Here is a 19,229-nt window from a genome sequence, read left to right on the forward strand (position 1 = left end):
CGGCATTTCGGAATAGAAGCCGATTCTTTGCGGATGGCCACCGAGGGGTCAAGGCTTTTTAGTGGCAAACTGTCGGAATTGAATGTTGTACCTTGCTGCTTTCTGACATGTGGATTGAAAATCTTCGAAAGGAATTCACATCGGAAATAAAAGAGAGAAAATGCCAATTCAATATCAAGAAATACAGGCTAACACAAAAAGACGCCAATGGCTAACTACATACAAACGAAGGACCCAGAACCAAAACCAAAATGCACAACTCGCAAAGTCCAAAAAGCCCTACCAAGCCAAAACCTCCTTCTGCGCTCCACAGGCCAGCCCGGAACAAATCTCCTCGTCCTGCTCACTCACTTTAGCGTCGGCGGGCAACTTCGGCCTCGCGGGCCACACCTGCTGGCCCTCGGCTTTCTCGCGGTTGAAGTGCTCCGTGATGACGTCGCGGACGGTGCTTTGGAAGAACAGCGGCGCCTTTTCATAGGTCGGGTGCAGCTGGCCGTTGGTGAAGATGCCTCGGTCGAGATTCTTCTGCGCGTTGTTGCAGAGCACTTTGTCTTCACCCATCACGCGCGCGTACATGTCGCTGATCAGTTTGAAGTCGGACTCGGCGGAGTTGCGGTTTCGGTAGATTTCGTAGGCCATGGAGGAGGTTCGGGGGCCTTTGGGGAGGAATTTTTGCACCATGATGAAGTGCGGTCTGTTGGTGGTTAGTATTTGCGGATTCCAGCGTGGTTTTGGGAACTGGGGGATGAGAACTTACGACACGACCATCGCGGATACCGGGAAGTAGTATGTGCTTGCGGTGTAGAGGCCCTTTTCGATCTGCTCGGGCGTGGAGACGCAGTGGTGCTGGATATGTCCGTCTTTGGTGTCGCTGCCGAAGGAGTCGAGGTTGAGGAACTCGGGGATATCGGCGTGCGTGGTAGGGCAGTGGTAGCATTCGTTGAAGTTATCTGCCAGAATCTTCCAGTTGTAGGCGCCCTCGAGCTCGTAGCTGTGGTCGAGGTCATAGTCGTCAAAGTTGTACGCCTTGTAGCGCTCCTGCTTATCCACGTCCCTGAAGTGCTCCTCCCAGGAGACCTCGGGCGTTTCCTTCGCATCCATATTCACCCAGATGAATCCGTTGACGTCCACCTTGACATGGATGCCGAAAAGGCTGTTTTGCTCCTTGTCAAATCCGTCCAGCTCCTTGTATCCCGGGGCTTTGGCCAGCTTGCCGTTGAGCCCATAGGACCAGCCGTGGTAGCGACAGGCGACGATCTTCTTGTTTCCTTCACTCTGGTCCTCGATCACGGGGTAGGCGCGATGTCTGCAGACATTGTGGAACGCGTTGACGTTGCCTTGACGGTCACGGATAACGAAGAAGTCAAAGCCGGCCATCTCGTAGCGCAGGAAGTCCCCGGGCTCCTTGAGCCGCGAGCTGTGGGTGAGGAAGATCCAGCGCTTCGAGAAGATGGCGCGACGCTCGAGCTCGTACATCTCCTGCGTAGTGTACCACGATGCGGGCAAGGCCCGAACTGGGGTATCCTTTGCCGGTGCTTGCTCCTCCTTGGAGGAGCCGAAGCGGAGGTAGTGCAGCATAGAAGACATGGCTGTGTCTTGAGAGAGAGAAACACCGGAGAAGATGTGTTTGAAGATGTTCGAGGAATTGAAGATACCCTTCTCAAGCCGTGACAGCGACGCTTTTTTATGCCCATCCCCGCAGCATCCCCAGATAACATGGAGATGGGCTCATGTGGACCGTGATGATAAGATTGTTACACAACCGCTTGATCCGACCGTGCTTTTGCATGCTATATCTCATGATTCTTGCCATTTTTGGGCACCTCCACAATGCAGTGAAGCCTTTGTTCGATCCACCACACTCACGAAATGGCGACAGCTGGGGATACAGCTTGTCTATGAATGGCGGAACCGGAGTTCCAACAAGCCATGAAGCCAGGGCTCTCTCCACATAGTCTCGTATCTGTAGCTGCCCAACCCCGCGTTTATCTTCGATCCGAGCTGCTCTCACTATTCTTACCCGATCGGGGCTTAGGCTTGGTTTTTAGACCGGTCTCTTGACCACTAACAGGCGATGTAATTCATGATTTGCAGATGCAATACGCTAATGCAGGTCTGGTTGGCAATCGCCTCGTTTGATTGGCATAGACTTGTCCAGATTCGGCAAGGAAGATGAGAACCTGGGGACAATCCGGGGGCTAAACTAGTCTGGCCTGGATCAGTCTGGGCCTGGCTCATTGTCTTCTATACTCTGACAAGTATACCTTCTACCATCCACCTTCCCCTTTTCCAGGATCTATCTACACTCGAGTTCCATTTGTCCAGGTTTGTACTGTCAAACTTTTACTGGAGTCAACAAATCAATACGGCGAGAATGATAAACTGTTAAGACGGACACCGGACACTGCGACACTCAACCCTTGATTTACCGACGGAAAGCAAGGCAGTCACTACAGCCAGATCCTTTTGTATCGTCTTTCCCGACTACTCCGCATGACAGGATCAATGTCCTGTTGGAGAAGGGTCTATCAACGGGATTGTTACGAGTCTCCTATGATTCGCTATGCATTCTTTTACCCAAAATAGTATAAATGTCCCGGCTCATATCAGATACCAGGGAGAAAATCTCTTACATAAAACGAAAATAAATCAAGATATCAGGACAAGTCCAATATCTTGATCATCAGCTTTGACCTGACTTTGCCTATCTCCCATGTCAGGGGTAGCAGATAGTGTCATCCAGCAAGATCGCGGAGTGGTCTTACTCGATATGTCGAATTGTTCCTGAGATCTGGTGTAGGTGGCGAATAGATGGTCTCCTGGAATGTGCAGGTTGCATGCAGATATGCCCGGACCCGGTTTCCCCTTCAAGGCAATTAATACTGGACAAGATATCCCCAAGACTGGTCACCAGAACTGTGACTTTAACACTATTGACCCGCGCCGTCGTCTATAGTCCCATTGTCATCATAGTCAGAATCCGAAGACCGTCGCCCTCGCATCCCAGCGCTCGAGCGTCATTCAGCTATCTGGCATTGGGGGAAATAACTCGGACACCGGTCGGCGAAACACTCGATCGACGGTTTGAATATCTCTAGCCTATTTTGGAGGATTATATTGCGATCAACGAAGCGAATGGTGCCGTTCACGTACCCGTTCTCGATCAAAGCCGGTCGTATCACAACACTTCGAGGCCCGTCGCTCCAAGGCACGGTGTAGATTGTGCACCCACATTGCTTGCAGAAACACTTATCTTTCGGGTGTCCACTTGCGGTATCCCGGATGGTGAAGGTGGCAAGACACCCGGTAGGATCGTGTAGGGTAAATTGAGAAGCCGCATAACTTGCAGTCTATTGAGTAATAATAAGCGCTCGAAACCCCTGACGCCGTCCGGATACACGGTCTAGACTCACAATCTGACAAGGGCCTCCCGCCCCAAGAACACAGTCCCGGCAGTAGCAGCAATATACTGCAGCGGGTTGGCCGTCGACAGTAAAACGGATTTCACGGCAAAGACAGGCGCCGGTGTGTTTTGCGGGCGACTCCATGCGTAACTTGGCAATTATACCGTAACCATTCGAACAATCTCATTCACCGGTCTTCAATAAAAGCAGGCGATCGCTTGGAAATCCCGTCCATGTGACTTTTGGTTGGCCAACGGTCCTGGATTTATAGTTTAGTCTTCATCTTTTGAAACGACAAGAATGCAAGAACGGTCTAGCCGAAGAACCGGTCGCATTCTTTTCCCCTTCGTGTTACCTGATGCTGAATTTCGAGGGTGTCCGGGTGGCGGTTTGCCCCTGTCGGTGTGGTCAATCCGGTCGAATCGATTTGTAACGTGGTCAATATCACACCGAAAAGATAACGGCAGAATCAGTGCATTCAATCCACCATGAAGATAATGCAGGCAGATCGCCTATCTCCCGTTTCCCTATCGTTTCCCGCGGGCTTATCTTGGGGTGATATCATTCTATGACAACGCACGCACTGGTTTGTTTCTATCGAAAATCATGGGCGATTCTTGCTTTAAGATGTCATGACTGCGGAGTCGTCTTGGAGGGCAGTCAAGCGGTCGTAGCAACTAAGGTAGCGCCAATGCAGCTAGTGCGAGCATGTCGACATAATATACATAATCTCCACGCTGATTTGCCAGCGGCAGATGTGCAGCCAGGATCGCGGTCTGCCAACTTGCTTTTGCGATCGACGGCGGCCACCGCAGCCTCAGCCGAGTTAAACCATTGCCCAGTGAGAGTGAATACCTGCAACTGGGCCATGGACTCCACATGCCCGAAGCGGCGAGCATTCCCGGTGATCTCACCACCGTTGCCCCTTCGGCGTTAGCGGCGCGGGGAGACCAGGTGACTTTAGTAGTATCGTCGATGACGTCGCGGATCTTCACCGCGAACACATGGCCTCGTCAATCCTCGTTGCGGCATTTTCGTGCAGCCTGCCAACGGCCTGTCATTGCCTTCGATGCGGCGCTTCTAGAATCCGGTCCCTCCCGACATCTGTCTCTGTCGATTGACGAGATGGGCATCTCCGCACCGGCCGGAAAACTGGCATGCCACGGGAGTTCCGGTGAAGACTCACCAGAAGCGAAATGAAACCGCCGGGCTCCACCCGCGGATATGGGGTAGAGATGCTCCACTGCAACCCCCGCACCTTAAGCCCGATTGAGGGACCACGGTAGTAGTCCGCAGTCGCAGAGAATTCACCCTCAGCTGAGTTGCCCGTCGACGCAATGGGCCATTTGCCGGTCCCCAGGGCCCCGGGACTCCTATATAAGGCTCCACTCGCCGGCTGCCCTGTTCGAGAAAAGTCTCAATTGACCCAATCCCCTAACCGCCACCATGAATCCCTCAGACCCGTCGAAATCGAAGAAAGAGGACCCTGAGATCCCTCCGTACGAGGATGCCACGCATGATGCCGTGTTTGGAGAAATCACGGAAGAAGGACCGAACTATCGTAATGTGTGCACGGGGAACGCTCTACTTGATACTCAAATGCCCCCGGTGTTCTGATACTCCATCTAGGTGGGCTTTCTGGGAACCATCGTTCTCATGATGAAGACCCAAATAGGCCTGGGCGTGCTGTCCATTCCCACGGCCTTCAATGTTCTCGGCATGGTTCCGGGTGTGATCTGCCTGATCGCCGTTTCCTGTATCACCACTTGGTCTGACTACGTGATCGGTACCTTCAAGGTCAACCACCGTGAAGTCTACAGCATCGACGACGCCGGCGGCCTAATATTCGGGCCTGTGGGCCGCGGATTCCTCGGCGTGGTATTTACTCTCTGTACGTACCCTTCAATTCCACACCAGAGCCTCCACTCAACCTGCGCAGTCTGGATCTTCATCGACGGCTCCGGGATCCTCGGCATCTCGATCAGCCTGAACGCCATTTCCACCCACGGCGCCTGCACGGCCATCTTCGTCGCCGTGTCCGCCATTCTAGGATTTGCCCTCGGTAGCATCCGCACTCTCGGTCGTATAACCTGGCTCGCATGGGTCGGACTCCCCAGTATTCTAACCGCAAGTACGATCGCATTCCCCCCACTGCCGTAGATGCGCGGCCTGTAGAAACCACCCTCTCATACCCCTTGCAGTTCTCATCGTCACCATCGCCGTCGGCGTACAAGACCGCCCAGCCGCAGCACCGCAGACCGACGGGCCCTGGGTCTCCGACTTCAAAGTCGTCGGTAATCCCACCTTCACCGAGGCCATCTCGGCCGTCTCGTCCCTGCTCTTCGCCTTCTCCGGAACCCCCGGCTTCTTCTCCATCGCGTCCGAAATGCGTAACCCGCGCCAATACACCACCGCGCTGCTGATCTGCCAGGCCGGCGTAACAACCGTATACATCGTCATCGGCGTCGTGCTGTACTACTACTGCGGCTCGTACGTCTCATCGCCAGCCCTCGGCTCCGCCGGCGGCCTCGTCAAGCAAATCTGCTACGGCATCGCGCTGCCCGGCCTCATCGTCACCACGACCATAGTCACACACGTATGATCCTCCCCACTGGTCCTAGCATCTTCCAACTAACCCATCCCCTGTTTGCGACACATAGATCCCCGCAAAGTACGTCTTCCTGACTCTCCTCCGCGGCTCGCGGCACCTGACCAGCAACACCTGGGTGCACTGGAGTACGTGGTTCGGCTGCACGCTCAGCGTCACGGTGATCGCGTACATCATCGCCAGCGCCATCCCGGTGTTCGACTCGCTGGTGTCGCTGATCGGCGCCCTGCTGGGCACGCTGATGTGCTTCCAGCCCATGGGCTGCATGTGGCTGTACGATAACTGGCACCGCAAGAGCGAGGGGTCCAAACGGTGGGTGCTCATGGTCGGCTGGAGCGTGTTTGTCATTGTTCTCGGCACGTTCCTCATGGTGGCCGGCACCTACGGCTCCGTCGTCGCCATCATGCAGTCGTACAAGGCGTCGGGCGGGTCGGCGGCGTTTTCGTGCGCTGATAACTCGAACTCCGTGTGAGTTGTATAGGTAGTGGTAGACCTATAGAAATGAGACATGTATTGTATGCCATTGCATGGACTGTAGGTAGTTGTAGTTGATGGTGCGGCTTCCAATCGGAGTAATACACGGGGGAAGGAAGCAAGGGGTCAACGGAAAAAGAAAAAAGAAAAAAATATATACAATGAAACCAAATATCTAGACCGACACTAAGACACGAAAAAGATGAAAACAAAAAGAATGACCAGACTGGGGCTCGATCCCAGGACCTTATCGGTGTTAACGATACGTGATAAACCAACTACACCATCCGGCCAATTGTTGGAAAAGGCTTCATATTTTGACAACACGAGCCAGAGCACTGCTGTCATTGATCTAAGAATGACACTATGGACTTATTAGCTTCAGTCCTTATGTCAGTCTTCTTGCACCCATTGTTCTTACCCCTCTGGTTCCTTAATCTCCGTCCCTTTTCCTTGGACATAACCGAGTATGCTAGGGGCTTGCCTTGAACTACAACTAATGAATTGCCACAGGAAGGAATTTCGTCATCCGCGCCTCCCGCTCACCGTCTTTATGATATATTTCAACCCAGGCAACAATTATTCATCGGACAGCAGTGGTTATGTCCGCTTAGTCAGGACGTATTTCCACCTGAGAAAATCACACTTTAACAAATAACCAGTGAACAACACCCGGAATGTCGGGGCGACACGCCGACTGCCGAAGTTTAGCCACGCCGACACCTGAAACGTCTGCCTGAGGGCTCCACTGGCTGGCAGCACTTCCCTTTCCGGCAGGTTATGCCATCGCATACTCGCACTCATAAACCGCATGGATTACCATCTTCATGTTCAACGACATCTGCTTCTCGTTCTGCATACCTTGCACCCCGGACTGAGACATACGACCTAAAAATTTCACCCGCTGCCCCATTGACACAGTATCAAGTCAAGCTCGTCAACATGACAATCCCCAACTATGAGTCCCTGCACTGGCGCGAAACCAGCCCCGGCCGATGGGAGCGCGGCATCGACGAGGCCGAGCAGTTCTACACCACCATGGCCCGCGTCTACGAGGGAAGCGGACGCGTCTTCTTCGGAATGACAGGCCACCTGTCGCTGTCTGTTCCCGTCGAGAACGGCTCGTCAAGGCCTGAAACGAAAGATCGGGTTTATAACACCCTGCGACGGGCTTGGCTCCAGCTGCGATATGACCATCCGACTATTGCGTCTTGGACGGAGCTCGATGCGCTGACGAGGAAGTCGAAGAAAGTGTATCAGATGTTTGGCGAGGGGAGTGCGCAAGATGTCTGGCTTGATGAGACGCTGCGGGTCGTTGAGACTGGCGTCACGGGCAAGGAGTGGTGTAATGGGGATCCGCCGGTGCCGAAGATGCCGACGGTGTTTATGGTCGTTCCGGCGGAGGCGGGGCAGGAGGAGGGAGTGTTTCGGTGCGATCTGGTCCTGCGGTGTCATCATGATATTATCGATGGGATTGGCACGCTGCATTTGTTGGATAATTTGATCAAGAATGCGGCGGGTGCGTGGGGACAGCTTTCGACGCTGGGTCCTCTGGTGTTTGGGGACGAGGCGAAGAATCTGAGTCCCCCGCTGCGTGTCGCGGCTTCGATTCCGACGTCTCTGTCGCCGGAGCAGCAGGCGCAATGTGATGAGCTCGAGGAGTATAATGCGTCGCTTCAATCGGGCGTTGAGATCGCTTCGCTGCCGTATGCGAAGGGGGCTGAGCGTCCGGGAATACACCAGCGCGTGGACTTGACGCTGCCGGAGGACGAAACGCAGAGGGTGCTCGCAGCATGCAAGAAGATGGGAATTAGTGTGACGCATGCGTATCACGCGGGGATTGCGATTATTGTGCGCGACTTGCAGCCCAGAGCAAAGGACGAGAGAATGGTCAGGTATATCAATTACTGTCTCATTAACGAACGCAGCCACTGCAACCCGCCCTACAACACGCCCACGCACGCGGCATCCGTCTATCACTCCGTGTCGGGTCGCAGCTTGATCGTGGACATGGCGGTCCCTGCGGCGGGCACAAGCGACGCAGAGTTGCAATCGCAAGAGACGACGGAGTTCAAGCACGTCGCGTCGGAAATCAAAAAGCATTACCTCGAAATCCGCGACGACGCAGGCCATCTTCCCAAGGCTCCTTTGTACTGGGCGAAGGGCACTCCGCCGTATCCGGACCCGAAGGACGGTGCGGTCCCTCCGGTTCCAAAGCCGGATGCATCGCCTTCGGTTTCGATCTCCAGTATGGGGGTCATTGATCGCATCATTACCCCGACTCAGGGGGTGTTCGAGCTGAGTGATCCGTGGGTCACGGGAGAAGAGCTGGGGACTGGCCTGGGGGTGTTCCTGGGCACGTTCAGAGGGCAATTGGCGTTGAGTGCGGCGTATAATGACGCATGGCATGAGAGGAACGAGGCGGTGGATTTCTTGACTCGATGTAATGAGGTTGTCTGGAGGGGACTGGGACTGTGATTTGGCCATGAATGAACCCGAACGAAACCTGAGATGTGAACCTGACATGCAATACAGCGAGCTATTCTCAGTATGAATAATAGAAAGATCTATTCTTTCCTTCCTCCACATTCAGGCTGCAGAAGATGACCCAGAATTCTCCATTCCCTCCTAACGAGCATCGGCTGCTTCATCGTCGTCGCATTCGTCGTCATCTTCCTCCTCATCTCCACTCTCATCCTCCACCCACTCCGTATCATCCGGCCTCAGCCTCTTCATCTCCTCCTTCAGCATCCTAATAATCGTTCGATTCCCCCACATCCTCGCCTCCTGAATCGGCGGATCCCCAGATTCATTCAACAGAAACGGATCCGCCCCGTGCTCCAACAGCAGCGCAACAACCCTCTCTCGCGAATACGGCTCCTCGATATCACCCTCCGGATACTCCGCCGCCTTATGCAGCGGCGAATCCGACTCCCCCTCATCCAGCACATTAACCTCCGCCCCATGCTCCAACAGCATCTTCACGGCCTCCACATCGCCCAACTCCGCCGCCGTGTGCAGCGCCGTGCCCGTATCCGTATTCTCATTCGGATCCGCCCCCCGCTCTAGCAGAAGCTTCAGCATGGGTAACCTCTTGCTGACAACGACCCAGTATAAATGCGGTGTGTTGTTCTCGTACGGCCCCGCGAGTCGAGCCCCCTTGTCGAGGAGGAATGCCACGATATCCACTCGTTGGGATTGCACCGCGCGCTTGATCATTCCGCCCGTGGTGATATCCGCGCCGGAAGCTAGCAGGAACTTGATCATGTCTAGATCCGCGTGCTGCGCCGCCCATTCCAGCACCGTGTCGTCCGCGAACCACCCGCCTGACGCGGACCCCGTGGCGTGGATGTTTGCGCCGTGGGAGAGGAGCAACCGCGCCATGTCGATGTTACTGGCCGCCGCGGCTTCGTGGAGCGCTGTGTACTCCCATTGGTATTTGATGCATGCGCGGTCGTTCACACGCGCCCCCATTTTAAGTAAGAGGGCGGCGGCGTCGAGGTGGTTGTGTTTTGCCGCGTAGCATAGTGCCTGGGTGCTTGTTGCTGGGGGGATGGAGGGCGCGTGGGCGTGGATTTTCTCGAGGATTGAGGTTCGGTTTGTTTCTGCGGCCCAGGATAGGACTGATTGCTTTGGGGTGAGGGGGTGGGTTGCTATACGGGAGTAGAGGAAGGGGGCGAGTTGGTGGGCGAAAAAGGAGGATGTTTGGAGCCAGGCGCTGGTGTCCGCTAGTGTGAGGAGGTCTGCGATGATGAGTAGGACTTCATTTGCTAGGGAGGTTATCGGGGCTAGGGGTTGTGACATTGTGGATAACGGTGCTTGAGATGTTGATATCAGGGGATGGAAATGGAAGTGGTTGCATTGAGCTATAAATGTCTAGAGTCTAGACTGTAGGCAGCACTTCAGGCACCAGAGAGAGACTAAAATGGCCCAGAGGGTGATAGATGAAAGTGAGAAATTAGCTTAAATCTAAATTGTAACGTTGGAAGCTATGGCCCCAAGAGATGCTCGTAGATGCAGTCTTCATCCAACCTGTTCTATAGCCTCGGATAGACTCGTTGCGACCACAGTGCTTCCATGACTGTGACATTCAGCCCACCTCTGCGTTGTTCACGAATGCTGCTCTTGCGCGGGATAAGACCCCAATAGCAGCTTCCATACGCTCGGTTTACTAGCTTGAACTCGGAGCTCGCAAGATCTAGCTTGATCCGTATTCTAGCGCCAGCCACGTAAGGATATCCCACCAATGACGCTGACATATTCTTCTGGTTTTATTTCTGTGCGTGATTCGTCGCACTTGAGATGGCCGAATGTAGATTGTAAAGCAAGGGTGGCTTACGGGCGGATTCTATCAGGATTACAGTTAGGGTTAGGGTGTGGTAGGCTTAAAGGATAGAATGAAGGATATCGAGTCTTTAGGATAAACATTCATAGCCATTTCAAAAGACATAATCGGCCATTCTACAGGTCACTCATAGCAACTCCCACCCGACCAAAATCACATCATCCCTCACTTGCAACTCCATCTCCCCTGTTGACATCGACAACGCCTCGCTAAACATGACCCAAGCCAGATTATGCAGCAACCTGCAAGACCGCCCGACCAGCCAGCTGACCGTTCTTCAACTTCTCCATCCACGAGTTCAGATCTTCCAGCTTCCCTTTGGAGAGAACCGGCTATTTCTGTCAGTATAGCACACCCCAACAGGTCCTGGTGCAACTTACATGGACAATTCCCCGCGCTGTAAAGTCCAGCGCTTCTTCCACATCCTTCAAACTCCCGGTGATATTTCCCACGATGTTCAGCCTCTTCAGGGCCATCAACAGCGGCGGTGCGCCCGCCAGAATCGATGCATCCTTGGGCAGTCCCACCACCACCACCGTTCCATTCGGTCGCAGGAAGGTCGGCGCCAGTGCATACGCCTGTTTCGTAGCCGCCGTGACAATGACGCCTTGCGCGCCATACTTCGTGACCGTCATGATCTCAGCCGCAATATCGCTCGTCGTCGTGAAGTCAATGACCACTTCCGCGCCGAGCTTCATGCACAGCTCTCGCTTCTGCTCCCCTCCGTCAATCGCAATGACACGCATGCCCATCGCGCGTGCATACTGAATCGCCAAATGACCGAGTCCACCCCCGGCGCCGGGCAAAACAATCCACTGACCAGGTTGAACCGCAGACCTGCTTCAATCAGCCCCATGCATCACCACCCTCCCAGAACCAAAAAAGAAACCCTCACCTCTTACAAGCCGTATAAGCCGTCACACCGCCACACATAATCGGACCCGCCTCTTCATCCTTCACCCCCTCCGGAATCCTCGACGTATACCTCCCATCGGCAAGACAGTATTCCTGAAAGGTCCCGGGGGCCGAAAACCCACTATTCACCTGATTGACGCAATGCACCTCATCGACGCCATTCAGACAGAACTCGCACTCCCCGCACGTCGCAGCAATCCACTTGACGCCGGCGCGGTCACCCACTTTCCACCGTCGCTGCATCCCCTCGCCCACGGCGACGACGACCCCGGCGCCCTCGTGGCCCGCGATCCCCTTCGTTTGCTCCATCATGGTGATGCCGAAGTCTGACCACTCGTCGTGCAGCAGCGACTTGTCGGATCCGCAGAGCCCGGTCCAGGTGATTTTCACGAGGATTTGGCCCGGGCCGGGCTGGTCGATGGGGATGGTTGCGATGTTCGTGGTGGCTGATTCGCCGGCTCCATGGCGGATGGCGGCGTGTTGGTGGGCGGGGAGATCGGGGAGGATGGGGATGGTCATTTTTGCTCTCTTTTCCCTTGTGCAGGATGGGGAATAAAGGGAATCTGTCTGTTAATGGAGTGGAATGTGAAAAGAAATGAAGAGGCAGAAGGAGGGAAAAGGACAAACCCCTCTTTTGGCCTCTCCCCACACGTGATTCGGTGCTACTCCGGTACTTTTGTCTCTGCATTTAATTTATGGATATCCACTATAGCTGCAGTGAACAGGGATGTATAATGTGGGCTGTTTCACGCGGAAATAGTTGCCGAATATAAGTGATGTCCTTGAAGCGGATACACATGTACGGCGGCCTGACTGTCGGCCATTATTATATGAACCAGGCTTTCTTTTTGAGACTACGGACACTTATCAGATCTTTAGGCTTTTAGCCCTTTTGTAAAATGTCTTTATTGACAATAGTTGAGCAATTATCAAGGAAGAAATAAATTATAACGGAGTTATGAAGTAGAGGTCTATATACACTCAACGTAATAAAAGACTCTCTTCCCTAGAGATGGGATTAAGCGAGAGAGACAGAAACAAAATATTAGAAAGATAGGATAAAGAATAAAAGTATGAGGAGCAAACGATAGGACAATGAAAAGAAAAAAGAAGAGAAAGAATAAACCCTAATAATAAAGCGGATTCTCCGGATCGCTCAAGTCAAACACCACACTCGAATGCGGCTTCCCACCTCCACGTTCCGGAAATTCCTTGTTAAAGTCAATAGTGCGATTGAATTGAAGACTTCCGTCCTCGTTCAGATCAATGTACAGCGCCTTGAAGTCGGCCGGCGTGTTAATCAGCCCGATCTCGCCGGTCTGGACAAAGTAATCCGTGACCACGAGATGTTTTTGGTCCGGGGTGACCTTTATATAGTGCGGACCAACGGTGGGCTGTTCCTCATCTGGATTGTCAAGACGCTTGATGTTGTTGAGATCACTGATGTCGAGCGCCGCGATGTGGTTTGATGTTGTGAGAGTGAGGTAGAAGAAGCGGCCGTCTTGCGTGATATCGGTGCTGCAGTCCGTTAGTATCATTCATGATGGACAGTACCAAGGGAAACTTACTAAATAGCGACTGTGTCGCGTGCTTTCGGTCCCAGGTCATATAGCAGCTCTGCTCGGCCAGGCTTCCCGTTCTCATCTGCCTGTCCGGGGTAGATGATCCATACTTGACCCAGATGAACTGCCGTGGCCAGGGCTGCACCGTCGGGGTTGCCGGGAATGAATTTGATATCTTGAATACCGCCACCCTGTGACGTATTAGCTGCCGTACTTCCCCAGCTACTCGGGAAACTCACTTCAGGAATGGTAATCGTGTTCAGAATCTTCTTTGAATCCAAATCCCACAGACGCAGCGTATCCGCTCGCTTAATCCCCAAACTCGGCTTGAGGATACTGATCGGCTCGACGTAGTCCGAAGTCAGAATGAGCTTCCTCTCCCAGTCAATGCTCAGTCCATGCGGCGAGAACTGCTCGCCGAGGATGTTCAATGTCCCCTCGACATCCTCCGGCCACTCGTGGATGATGTTGAACTCTGCGTCGGTCTCAACCAGACGCCCGGGGGATGTGCCGACCGCAGAGCCCATGTAAGTGATGTAGAACCCGCCCTCCGGTTTGGCGCGGATCTCATCGGCAATGGAGGCGAGAATGCCGCGGTTGCTTTTCTTGAACTTGGGACGGTAGGGGTTGGATGTGTCGAAGTAGAATGCGGTGTCCTGGGTTTTTAGGAGGGAAAGAAGTCCGCCTCCAACTAAGGTTTTACCGTCAATGGAGGGTCCGAGATGGTGAGGTTCGTTGCCACTGGACGGCACGTCGGTGATCCAAAGGAGAGTGCCGAATGTGTCCTGCACTATTAGGATACTACTCTATTCTCGAGTTGACCGTATAAACTTACATCATCCAGACTGTACGTAGCCAAGAAATCTGGACTTCAGTTAGAATTGCCCATATAAAAGGGTCAAAAACACACCCTTATGCTTTTTATCACCCGAGCCAGTCCAGAAGTATCCGATCTTCTTGGGCTTGATCTCACTCGCGGTGAAAGGAGGACTGTCCACCGCAGGCGTCGGAATCTGTAAGATAGGAAGAGGAGGCGAAAGGTCATTCAGTGGCTCGGTTACACCTGGGATGCTGGGAATCAACGGTGGCAAGGAGAGACATTGTCCCAGAGAGGCCATGGAAGCAAAATGGATGATGCTGGACTTCATTCTGGCGATTGTCGGCTGTTGTTTAATTGTCGAGTCTGAGAGATTGAGTAATGACCGTTAAGTGGCTGGTTTATATATTCGTCTCTCGGACTCAATTCCCAAGTGTCGAAACGCTCTGCATGTTGAATACGCATCACATCTTATGAACACCCCTACGCTATACGAAATCTTTGTATATAATCACGCCACGAATTGTTATTATTCTGATTTCCATTCAGAATCACGCATATTCTCGATCAAAACAAAACCTCAATGTCTTAGTTGCCGTCTTTAGCTGTCTACCAGGAGGATAGCCACGCAAGGGGTGTTAGCCCACGATCACGCTCTCCAAGCCACCATATGTTGTGATTCTGGATAACAGGAATTAAGATACCAAATCTTTACTAAAACTGTCGCAAATAAAGGAAGTTATTGTTTGCGATTCCGAACACGAAGACAGGAATGATGAAGTCAATTCTAATCATCAAGGTTCCAGATTAACGGAGGTGATTCAAGTTGGACACTATAGCTGGAGTATGGGCAGCATCATGTATAAGACAGACCAAGTCAGGGAAGCAAGACAACCTGCCAGGGTCAGAGACATGCATTCACAGTCGGGATTGGCCAAGCTTCGGGGAGCAAGCTATCAGGCTTCACATTCCAATCAGGGCTACGCAGATGCCACGAAGATGTCGCCATCGAGAATTATTCGATTGATATTCCAGGTAGCCAAAGATGTGCCATGATCACGATCCTCCTCATCTCTAGACTCTAATAAACCAGGCCAAGGATCGTACCTGGCTTGTACTCCCGCTAGGGATAAGCTACACTCCTGATTTCGTGACACGACGCAGAATGTCGTTATGCCAGGAATGTGGATCTGCCGCCAATCTAGCCATGATTGGTTTTCTATATGCATGGGCTAGATGAGTCGTGCTCAGTGTTGATCTGGTATGAGTTTAGAACTTTATGGGCACAACTGGCCCTAGAACATATCGCAACACTGGCGTCAGATAAGCCGGTGATGTTGTGCTAGTTCAGTTGTTTCTTTTGTTTCTAAACAGTGAATGGGCATTGATATTCGTATATTACTTTCCTTCGCTCTGTGTTCTGCACATTCCCGAGCTCACCTTGCCTCATCCCTCAATCATCATGAAGCCAACCATCCTCTTCCATCTCATTGCTGCTGTCCCCTGCATCCTCGGCGCTACCACCGGCAAACGCTCTGAATTCGAAGACGGTCAGCCTATCGACGATACTGGCAAAGGCGCTTCAATTCTCGGTAGGATCCCCACAACACCGACGCTCCATCTCTAACACAGCCCAAACCACAGGAGGAACCAACCCTCCCCTCGACCTCCAGAATCCAGATAACCTCGGCCGTCCAACAACCGACAACGGCTTCGTCCCGAACCTGAAATGGAGCTTCTCAGACTCCAAAACCAAGATCTTCCCCGGCGGCTGGACGCGCGAACAAGTCATCCAGGACCTACCTGCAAGCCATGACATTGCGTCGGCGCAGCAGCACCTCAGTAAAGGGGCGATTAGAGAGCTACACTGGCATCGTGTTGTAAGCTTATTCTACCCGTTCATCTGCCCAGTGCTGAAACTGAAACCGAACCTGCGACAGGCAGAATGGGGCTTCCTATACGCCGGCTCTCTCCTTCTCTCCGGCGTCGACGAAGACGGCGGCTTCACGACCCAGAAGCTCGAGCAGGGCGATATCTGGTACTTTCCCAAGGGCGTCGCGCATACTGTGCAGGGGCTGGATGACGAAAATGAGTATATCCTTGTGTTTGACGATGGGGATTTCGAGAAAGTCGGGTTCGTCTATCTTCCATCCATCTACCCTACCCTACCATCCCCTTCAACCACCATTTCCACTTCCACTAACCTCCCCTCCATGAAACAAGCACAACATTCATGATCTCCGACTGGATCACACACACACCACGCGATATCCTCGCCAAGAACTTCGTCGTCGACCCCTCCGTCTTCGACGCCGTGCCGGCCAAATTCCCATACATCCTGAACGGCAGCGTCAGCTCCGAAGCCAAGCACACGCCGCAGGGCACACTAACAGGGAACAGCTCCTACGTGTACCGCACGTACCAGCACCCCGCGGAGCCAGTCCCGGGAAGCGGCGGCGTATTGCGGAAGATCGACTCGCGGAACTTTCCGGTGTCGAAGACGATTGCGGCGTCGGTGGTGGAGCTCGAGCCGAGGGGGTTGAGGGAGTTGCATTGGCATCCGAATGTTGGTTTTCCTTTCCCTTGCTTTCTTGTGGTTATGTTTTGTTTGGGTTGGGTTGGGTTGGGGATGGAAGAGGGATAGGGAATGTGCTAACTGACGGATCCAGGCTGAAGAATGGCTCTACTTCCACCGGGGCCAGGCGCGCGCAACGGTCTTCATCGGGGACTCGAAGGCGCGGACGTTTGATTTCCGAGCTGGGGATACGGGGGTGTTTCCTGAAGATAGTGGTATGTCTTCCTTGTTCCTCTTCTTTGTGGTGGATTTCAGACGAGGGGAATGACTAAAACTTGATGCTAGGCCACTACATTGAAAACACGTCGGACACGGAAAAGCTCGTCTGGATCGAGATCTACAAGAGTGATCGCGTCGCGGACATCTCTTTGGCCCAGTGGTTGGCTTTGACGCCGGCGGACGTGGTGGCTCAGACGCTGAAGGTGGATGTGGAGGTTGTGAAGCACATTAAGAAGGAGAAGCAGGTGTTTGTGCCGGGGAGTTGATCGATTCGATTTGTTGCTTGCCGTTGTTTACCTTGGTATTCCACGGTCTTCGGGAATTAGATTACATGGTGAAATATCCTTTTGTTTAAAGAAATAGTAATACTGACTACAGTTGAGAATTGAGGATTCCAAAGCTTCTGATATAAATAAATTACTAGCTCAATCTACTCGGTAACAATGCTCACTGTCACTAGTCTACGTGCAGAACAGATTATCCCAATAGGAATCTCAAACCAAACGGCTAGACCTTACATCTGCAATTTGTGGCCGTGGTACTTGAACTCCTTGGGCTCAACGGCCGCGCTCTTCACGCCGGTCCGCTCAGGGAACCCTTCGAAAGAGCGTGCGAACGTAGCCACAGTGTGGGCAACCAGCTACATATCATTAGCGCCGTTTCTAGACATGTGTTTTATAATAAAAAGACATACCTTGGTGTTCAGCTCCCACGCAGTGAGGTTCAGATTATCCACCGTATCGCAGATCTGGTGGTAGCAAGGATCGAACCAGTCGCCGGCCACACCACCGAACATCGCCTGCTCGTCCTTAGTCTTAACGCCCTCGGCTCCTGTCGCGATACCACCGCCGGGAATACCGTTGCGGATGAACGCATCGTAGTCGCTGCGTCCGTCGAACGGGATATAGGTGAAGTTCACGCCGTGGTCCTCGTAGAACTCGGTGTACAGGTCACGGAGTTCCTCCGAGCCGACGGGGTTAACGGCATTGGTGGCGTTGTACACCTGGTAGGCGAAGTTAGGCGAGGCCAACATGTCGTAGTCCATGAAGAGACGGATTTTCAAGTTCTCGGTCTCGTTCAGAACGGACACGTAGTAGTCCGAGCCGAGCAGGCCCTCCTCCTCGGCGGCCCACCAGGCGAACCGCACGCAGTTGTTCACGCTATACTGGCTCAGACGCGTCGCGACTTCCAGCAGAGTCAGCGACCCGGACCCGTCGTCGTTGATCCCGGGGCCCTCGAGTACGCTATCGCTGTGCCCGCCCAGCATGACGCAGTTCTCCGGGTCTCCGCCCGTGGTCTGCGCGATGATGTTGGTGGTGGAGATGGTGTCCACGGTAGCATCCATGTACGCGATCGAGTCCACCTTCTTGCCTTCCTTCAGCTGCGCGATGAAAGGGGCCGCATCGGAGTCCGAGATGCCGAACGTAGCGACGTGGTCGGGCGACGGAGCCCCCAGGGTTCCGCTCAGATCGCCCTTCTCGTTGTTATACACGACGGCGGCGACGGCGCCGGCCTGGCCGGATAGCTCGGACTTGGTGCCGAACGGACAAACGCCACGGCTAACCAGGGCGATCGCGCCGGTGAGGTCCGGGTAATCCGACTTGTCGCAGCCCTGGTTCGCAACAAGCTTCAGGGGCCCGTACACGGGCTGCTTGTTCTTCGTCCCGGGCGTCAATCCCATTGGATGAGCGGATTCGGGCACCTCATGGCCCAGGACGAGACGGGACTCAAACACATTGCCTGTGACAGCTGGGAAAGATTGGTTCGAGATGGTATAGTAGTCGCCCAGTCCGGCGATGGTCGAATAGATGTAGTCCAGAGTCGCGAGGTGACCTGGTATGTTTAACACGGAATGCAAGGGATGACAGAGATAGGGAAGAGGTCTAGAGCATACCTCTGCTGCCGATCACTCGGGTCGGATGGTTGAATTCATCGATGCCCTGCTCCGCAATGTGGTAGAGGGCCTTGGCTCGCTGGAGCAGGCTGTCCGGATCGATCTGCTCCTGTAGGGCGTCGGAGCTGACTAGATGTTTCTCGCCCGCGGGAATCGAGACCGGAGGGGATTGGGGGATCTGCGATGGTTGGATGAGCGGGAGTTGAGCTGCAGAGGCACCTCCGACCAGGAGGGCCGCTGTGATGAGAGAGCCAGCCATATTGCGAGAATGGATGGTTGTTGAAGAAGGGATGCGATGACTCGATTGTTTTGATCGACGAATCGCCAATCAGCCCGATTACGTAATTGATAACGCCATGGCAAACAGTGCAAACAGGATCACGAGACACTCTGTATGCCTCAGGCAGAAACATCGA

General features: G+C 53.5%; 7 protein-coding genes and 1 non-coding gene across 8 annotated transcripts; 3 read left to right on the forward strand and 5 right to left on the reverse strand.

Annotated features, from left to right (window-relative positions):
• Positions 1-162: 162 nt before the first annotated feature.
• On the reverse strand, positions 163-1,587 carry P170DRAFT_504729 (aromatic ring-hydroxylating oxygenase subunit alpha; the record flags this gene model as incomplete). The annotated part of the gene is made up of 2 exons (XM_024854222.1): positions 163-694; positions 758-1,587. 2 exons carry the CDS (start codon positions 1,585-1,587, stop codon positions 280-282), a joined length of 1,245 nt encoding a protein of 414 aa, XP_024709117.1. The 3' UTR covers positions 163-279.
• A 2,826-nt stretch (positions 1,588-4,413) lies between these two features.
• On the forward strand, positions 4,414-6,532 carry P170DRAFT_431620 (putative amino acid transporter). Its single transcript, XM_024848076.1, has 5 exons — positions 4,414-4,970; positions 5,034-5,295; positions 5,344-5,535; positions 5,606-6,000; positions 6,065-6,532. Exons 1-5 carry the CDS (start codon positions 4,851-4,853, stop codon positions 6,482-6,484), a joined length of 1,389 nt encoding a protein of 462 aa, XP_024709118.1. The 5' UTR covers positions 4,414-4,850; the 3' UTR covers positions 6,485-6,532.
• Positions 6,533-6,704: 172 nt separating this feature from the next.
• P170DRAFT_t36 lies at positions 6,705-6,779 on the reverse strand. The gene has a single exon. It is a non-coding gene; the product is annotated as a tRNA-Val (tRNA).
• A 649-nt stretch (positions 6,780-7,428) lies between these two features.
• Positions 7,429-8,964, forward strand: P170DRAFT_469305 (uncharacterized protein; the record flags this gene model as incomplete). The annotated part of the gene is made up of 1 exon (XM_024852616.1): positions 7,429-8,964. One exon carries the CDS (start codon positions 7,429-7,431, stop codon positions 8,962-8,964), a length of 1,536 nt encoding a protein of 511 aa, XP_024709119.1.
• Positions 8,965-10,894: 1,930 nt separating this feature from the next.
• On the reverse strand, positions 10,895-12,330 carry P170DRAFT_372376 (zinc-dependent alcohol dehydrogenase). Its single transcript, XM_024845198.1, has 3 exons — positions 11,727-12,330; positions 11,212-11,668; positions 10,895-11,163 (listed from the first exon to the last, which is right to left on the reverse strand). The coding sequence occupies exons 1-3, from the start codon at positions 12,263-12,265 to the stop codon at positions 11,062-11,064; spliced, it is 1,098 nt and encodes a 365-aa protein (XP_024709120.1). The 5' UTR covers positions 12,266-12,330; the 3' UTR covers positions 10,895-11,061.
• Positions 12,331-12,873: 543 nt separating this feature from the next.
• P170DRAFT_469308 (uncharacterized protein) lies at positions 12,874-14,456 on the reverse strand (the record flags this gene model as incomplete). The annotated part of the gene is made up of 5 exons (XM_024852617.1): positions 12,874-13,264; positions 13,315-13,499; positions 13,548-14,093; positions 14,144-14,172; positions 14,219-14,456. 5 exons carry the CDS (start codon positions 14,454-14,456, stop codon positions 12,874-12,876), a joined length of 1,389 nt encoding a protein of 462 aa, XP_024709121.1.
• Positions 14,457-15,587: 1,131 nt separating this feature from the next.
• Positions 15,588-17,185, forward strand: P170DRAFT_345271 (Bicupin, oxalate decarboxylase/oxidase; the record flags this gene model as incomplete). The annotated part of the gene is made up of 6 exons (XM_024843505.1): positions 15,588-15,717; positions 15,770-16,005; positions 16,066-16,259; positions 16,349-16,691; positions 16,795-16,915; positions 16,986-17,185. The coding sequence occupies 6 exons, from the start codon at positions 15,588-15,590 to the stop codon at positions 17,183-17,185; spliced, it is 1,224 nt and encodes a 407-aa protein (XP_024709122.1).
• Positions 17,186-17,311: 126 nt separating this feature from the next.
• Positions 17,312-19,092, reverse strand: P170DRAFT_431624 (Zn-dependent exopeptidase). Its single transcript, XM_024848077.1, has 3 exons — positions 18,814-19,092; positions 17,614-18,752; positions 17,312-17,559 (listed from the first exon to the last, which is right to left on the reverse strand). The coding sequence occupies exons 1-3, from the start codon at positions 19,070-19,072 to the stop codon at positions 17,434-17,436; spliced, it is 1,524 nt and encodes a 507-aa protein (XP_024709123.1). The 5' UTR covers positions 19,073-19,092; the 3' UTR covers positions 17,312-17,433.
• Positions 19,093-19,229: the final 137 nt, after the last annotated feature.

The sequence above is a fragment of the Aspergillus steynii genome, assembly GCF_002849105.1.
Source record: "Aspergillus steynii IBT 23096 chromosome Unknown P170scaffold_1, whole genome shotgun sequence".
NCBI lineage: Eukaryota > Fungi > Ascomycota > Eurotiomycetes > Eurotiales > Aspergillaceae > Aspergillus > Aspergillus steynii.

Coding starts and splice junctions, on each gene's coding strand:
- P170DRAFT_431620 (XM_024848076.1), top strand. CDS start 4,851: ATGAATCCCTCAGACCCGTCGAAATCGAAGAAAGAGGACCCTGAGATC. Junction 4,971..5,033: donor AAGGACCGAACTATCGTAAT/GTGTGCACGGGG, acceptor TACTCCATCTAG/GTGGGCTTTCTGGGAACCAT. Junction 5,536..5,605: donor CCCCAGTATTCTAACCGCAA/GTACGATCGCAT, acceptor TACCCCTTGCAG/TTCTCATCGTCACCATCGCC.
- P170DRAFT_372376 (XM_024845198.1), bottom strand. CDS start 12,265: ATGACCATCCCCATCCTCCCCGATCTCCCCGCCCACCAACACGCCGCC. Junction 11,669..11,726: donor GCTTATACGGCTTGTAAGAG/GTGAGGGTTTCT, acceptor TGATTGAAGCAG/GTCTGCGGTTCAACCTGGTC. Junction 11,164..11,211: donor CAGCGCGGGGAATTGTCCAT/GTAAGTTGCACC, acceptor TGACAGAAATAG/CCGGTTCTCTCCAAAGGGAA.
- P170DRAFT_431624 (XM_024848077.1), bottom strand. CDS start 19,072: ATGGCTGGCTCTCTCATCACAGCGGCCCTCCTGGTCGGAGGTGCCTCT. Junction 18,753..18,813: donor CCGAGTGATCGGCAGCAGAG/GTATGCTCTAGA, acceptor TAAACATACCAG/GTCACCTCGCGACTCTGGAC. Junction 17,560..17,613: donor CGTGGGAGCTGAACACCAAG/GTATGTCTTTTT, acceptor AATGATATGTAG/CTGGTTGCCCACACTGTGGC.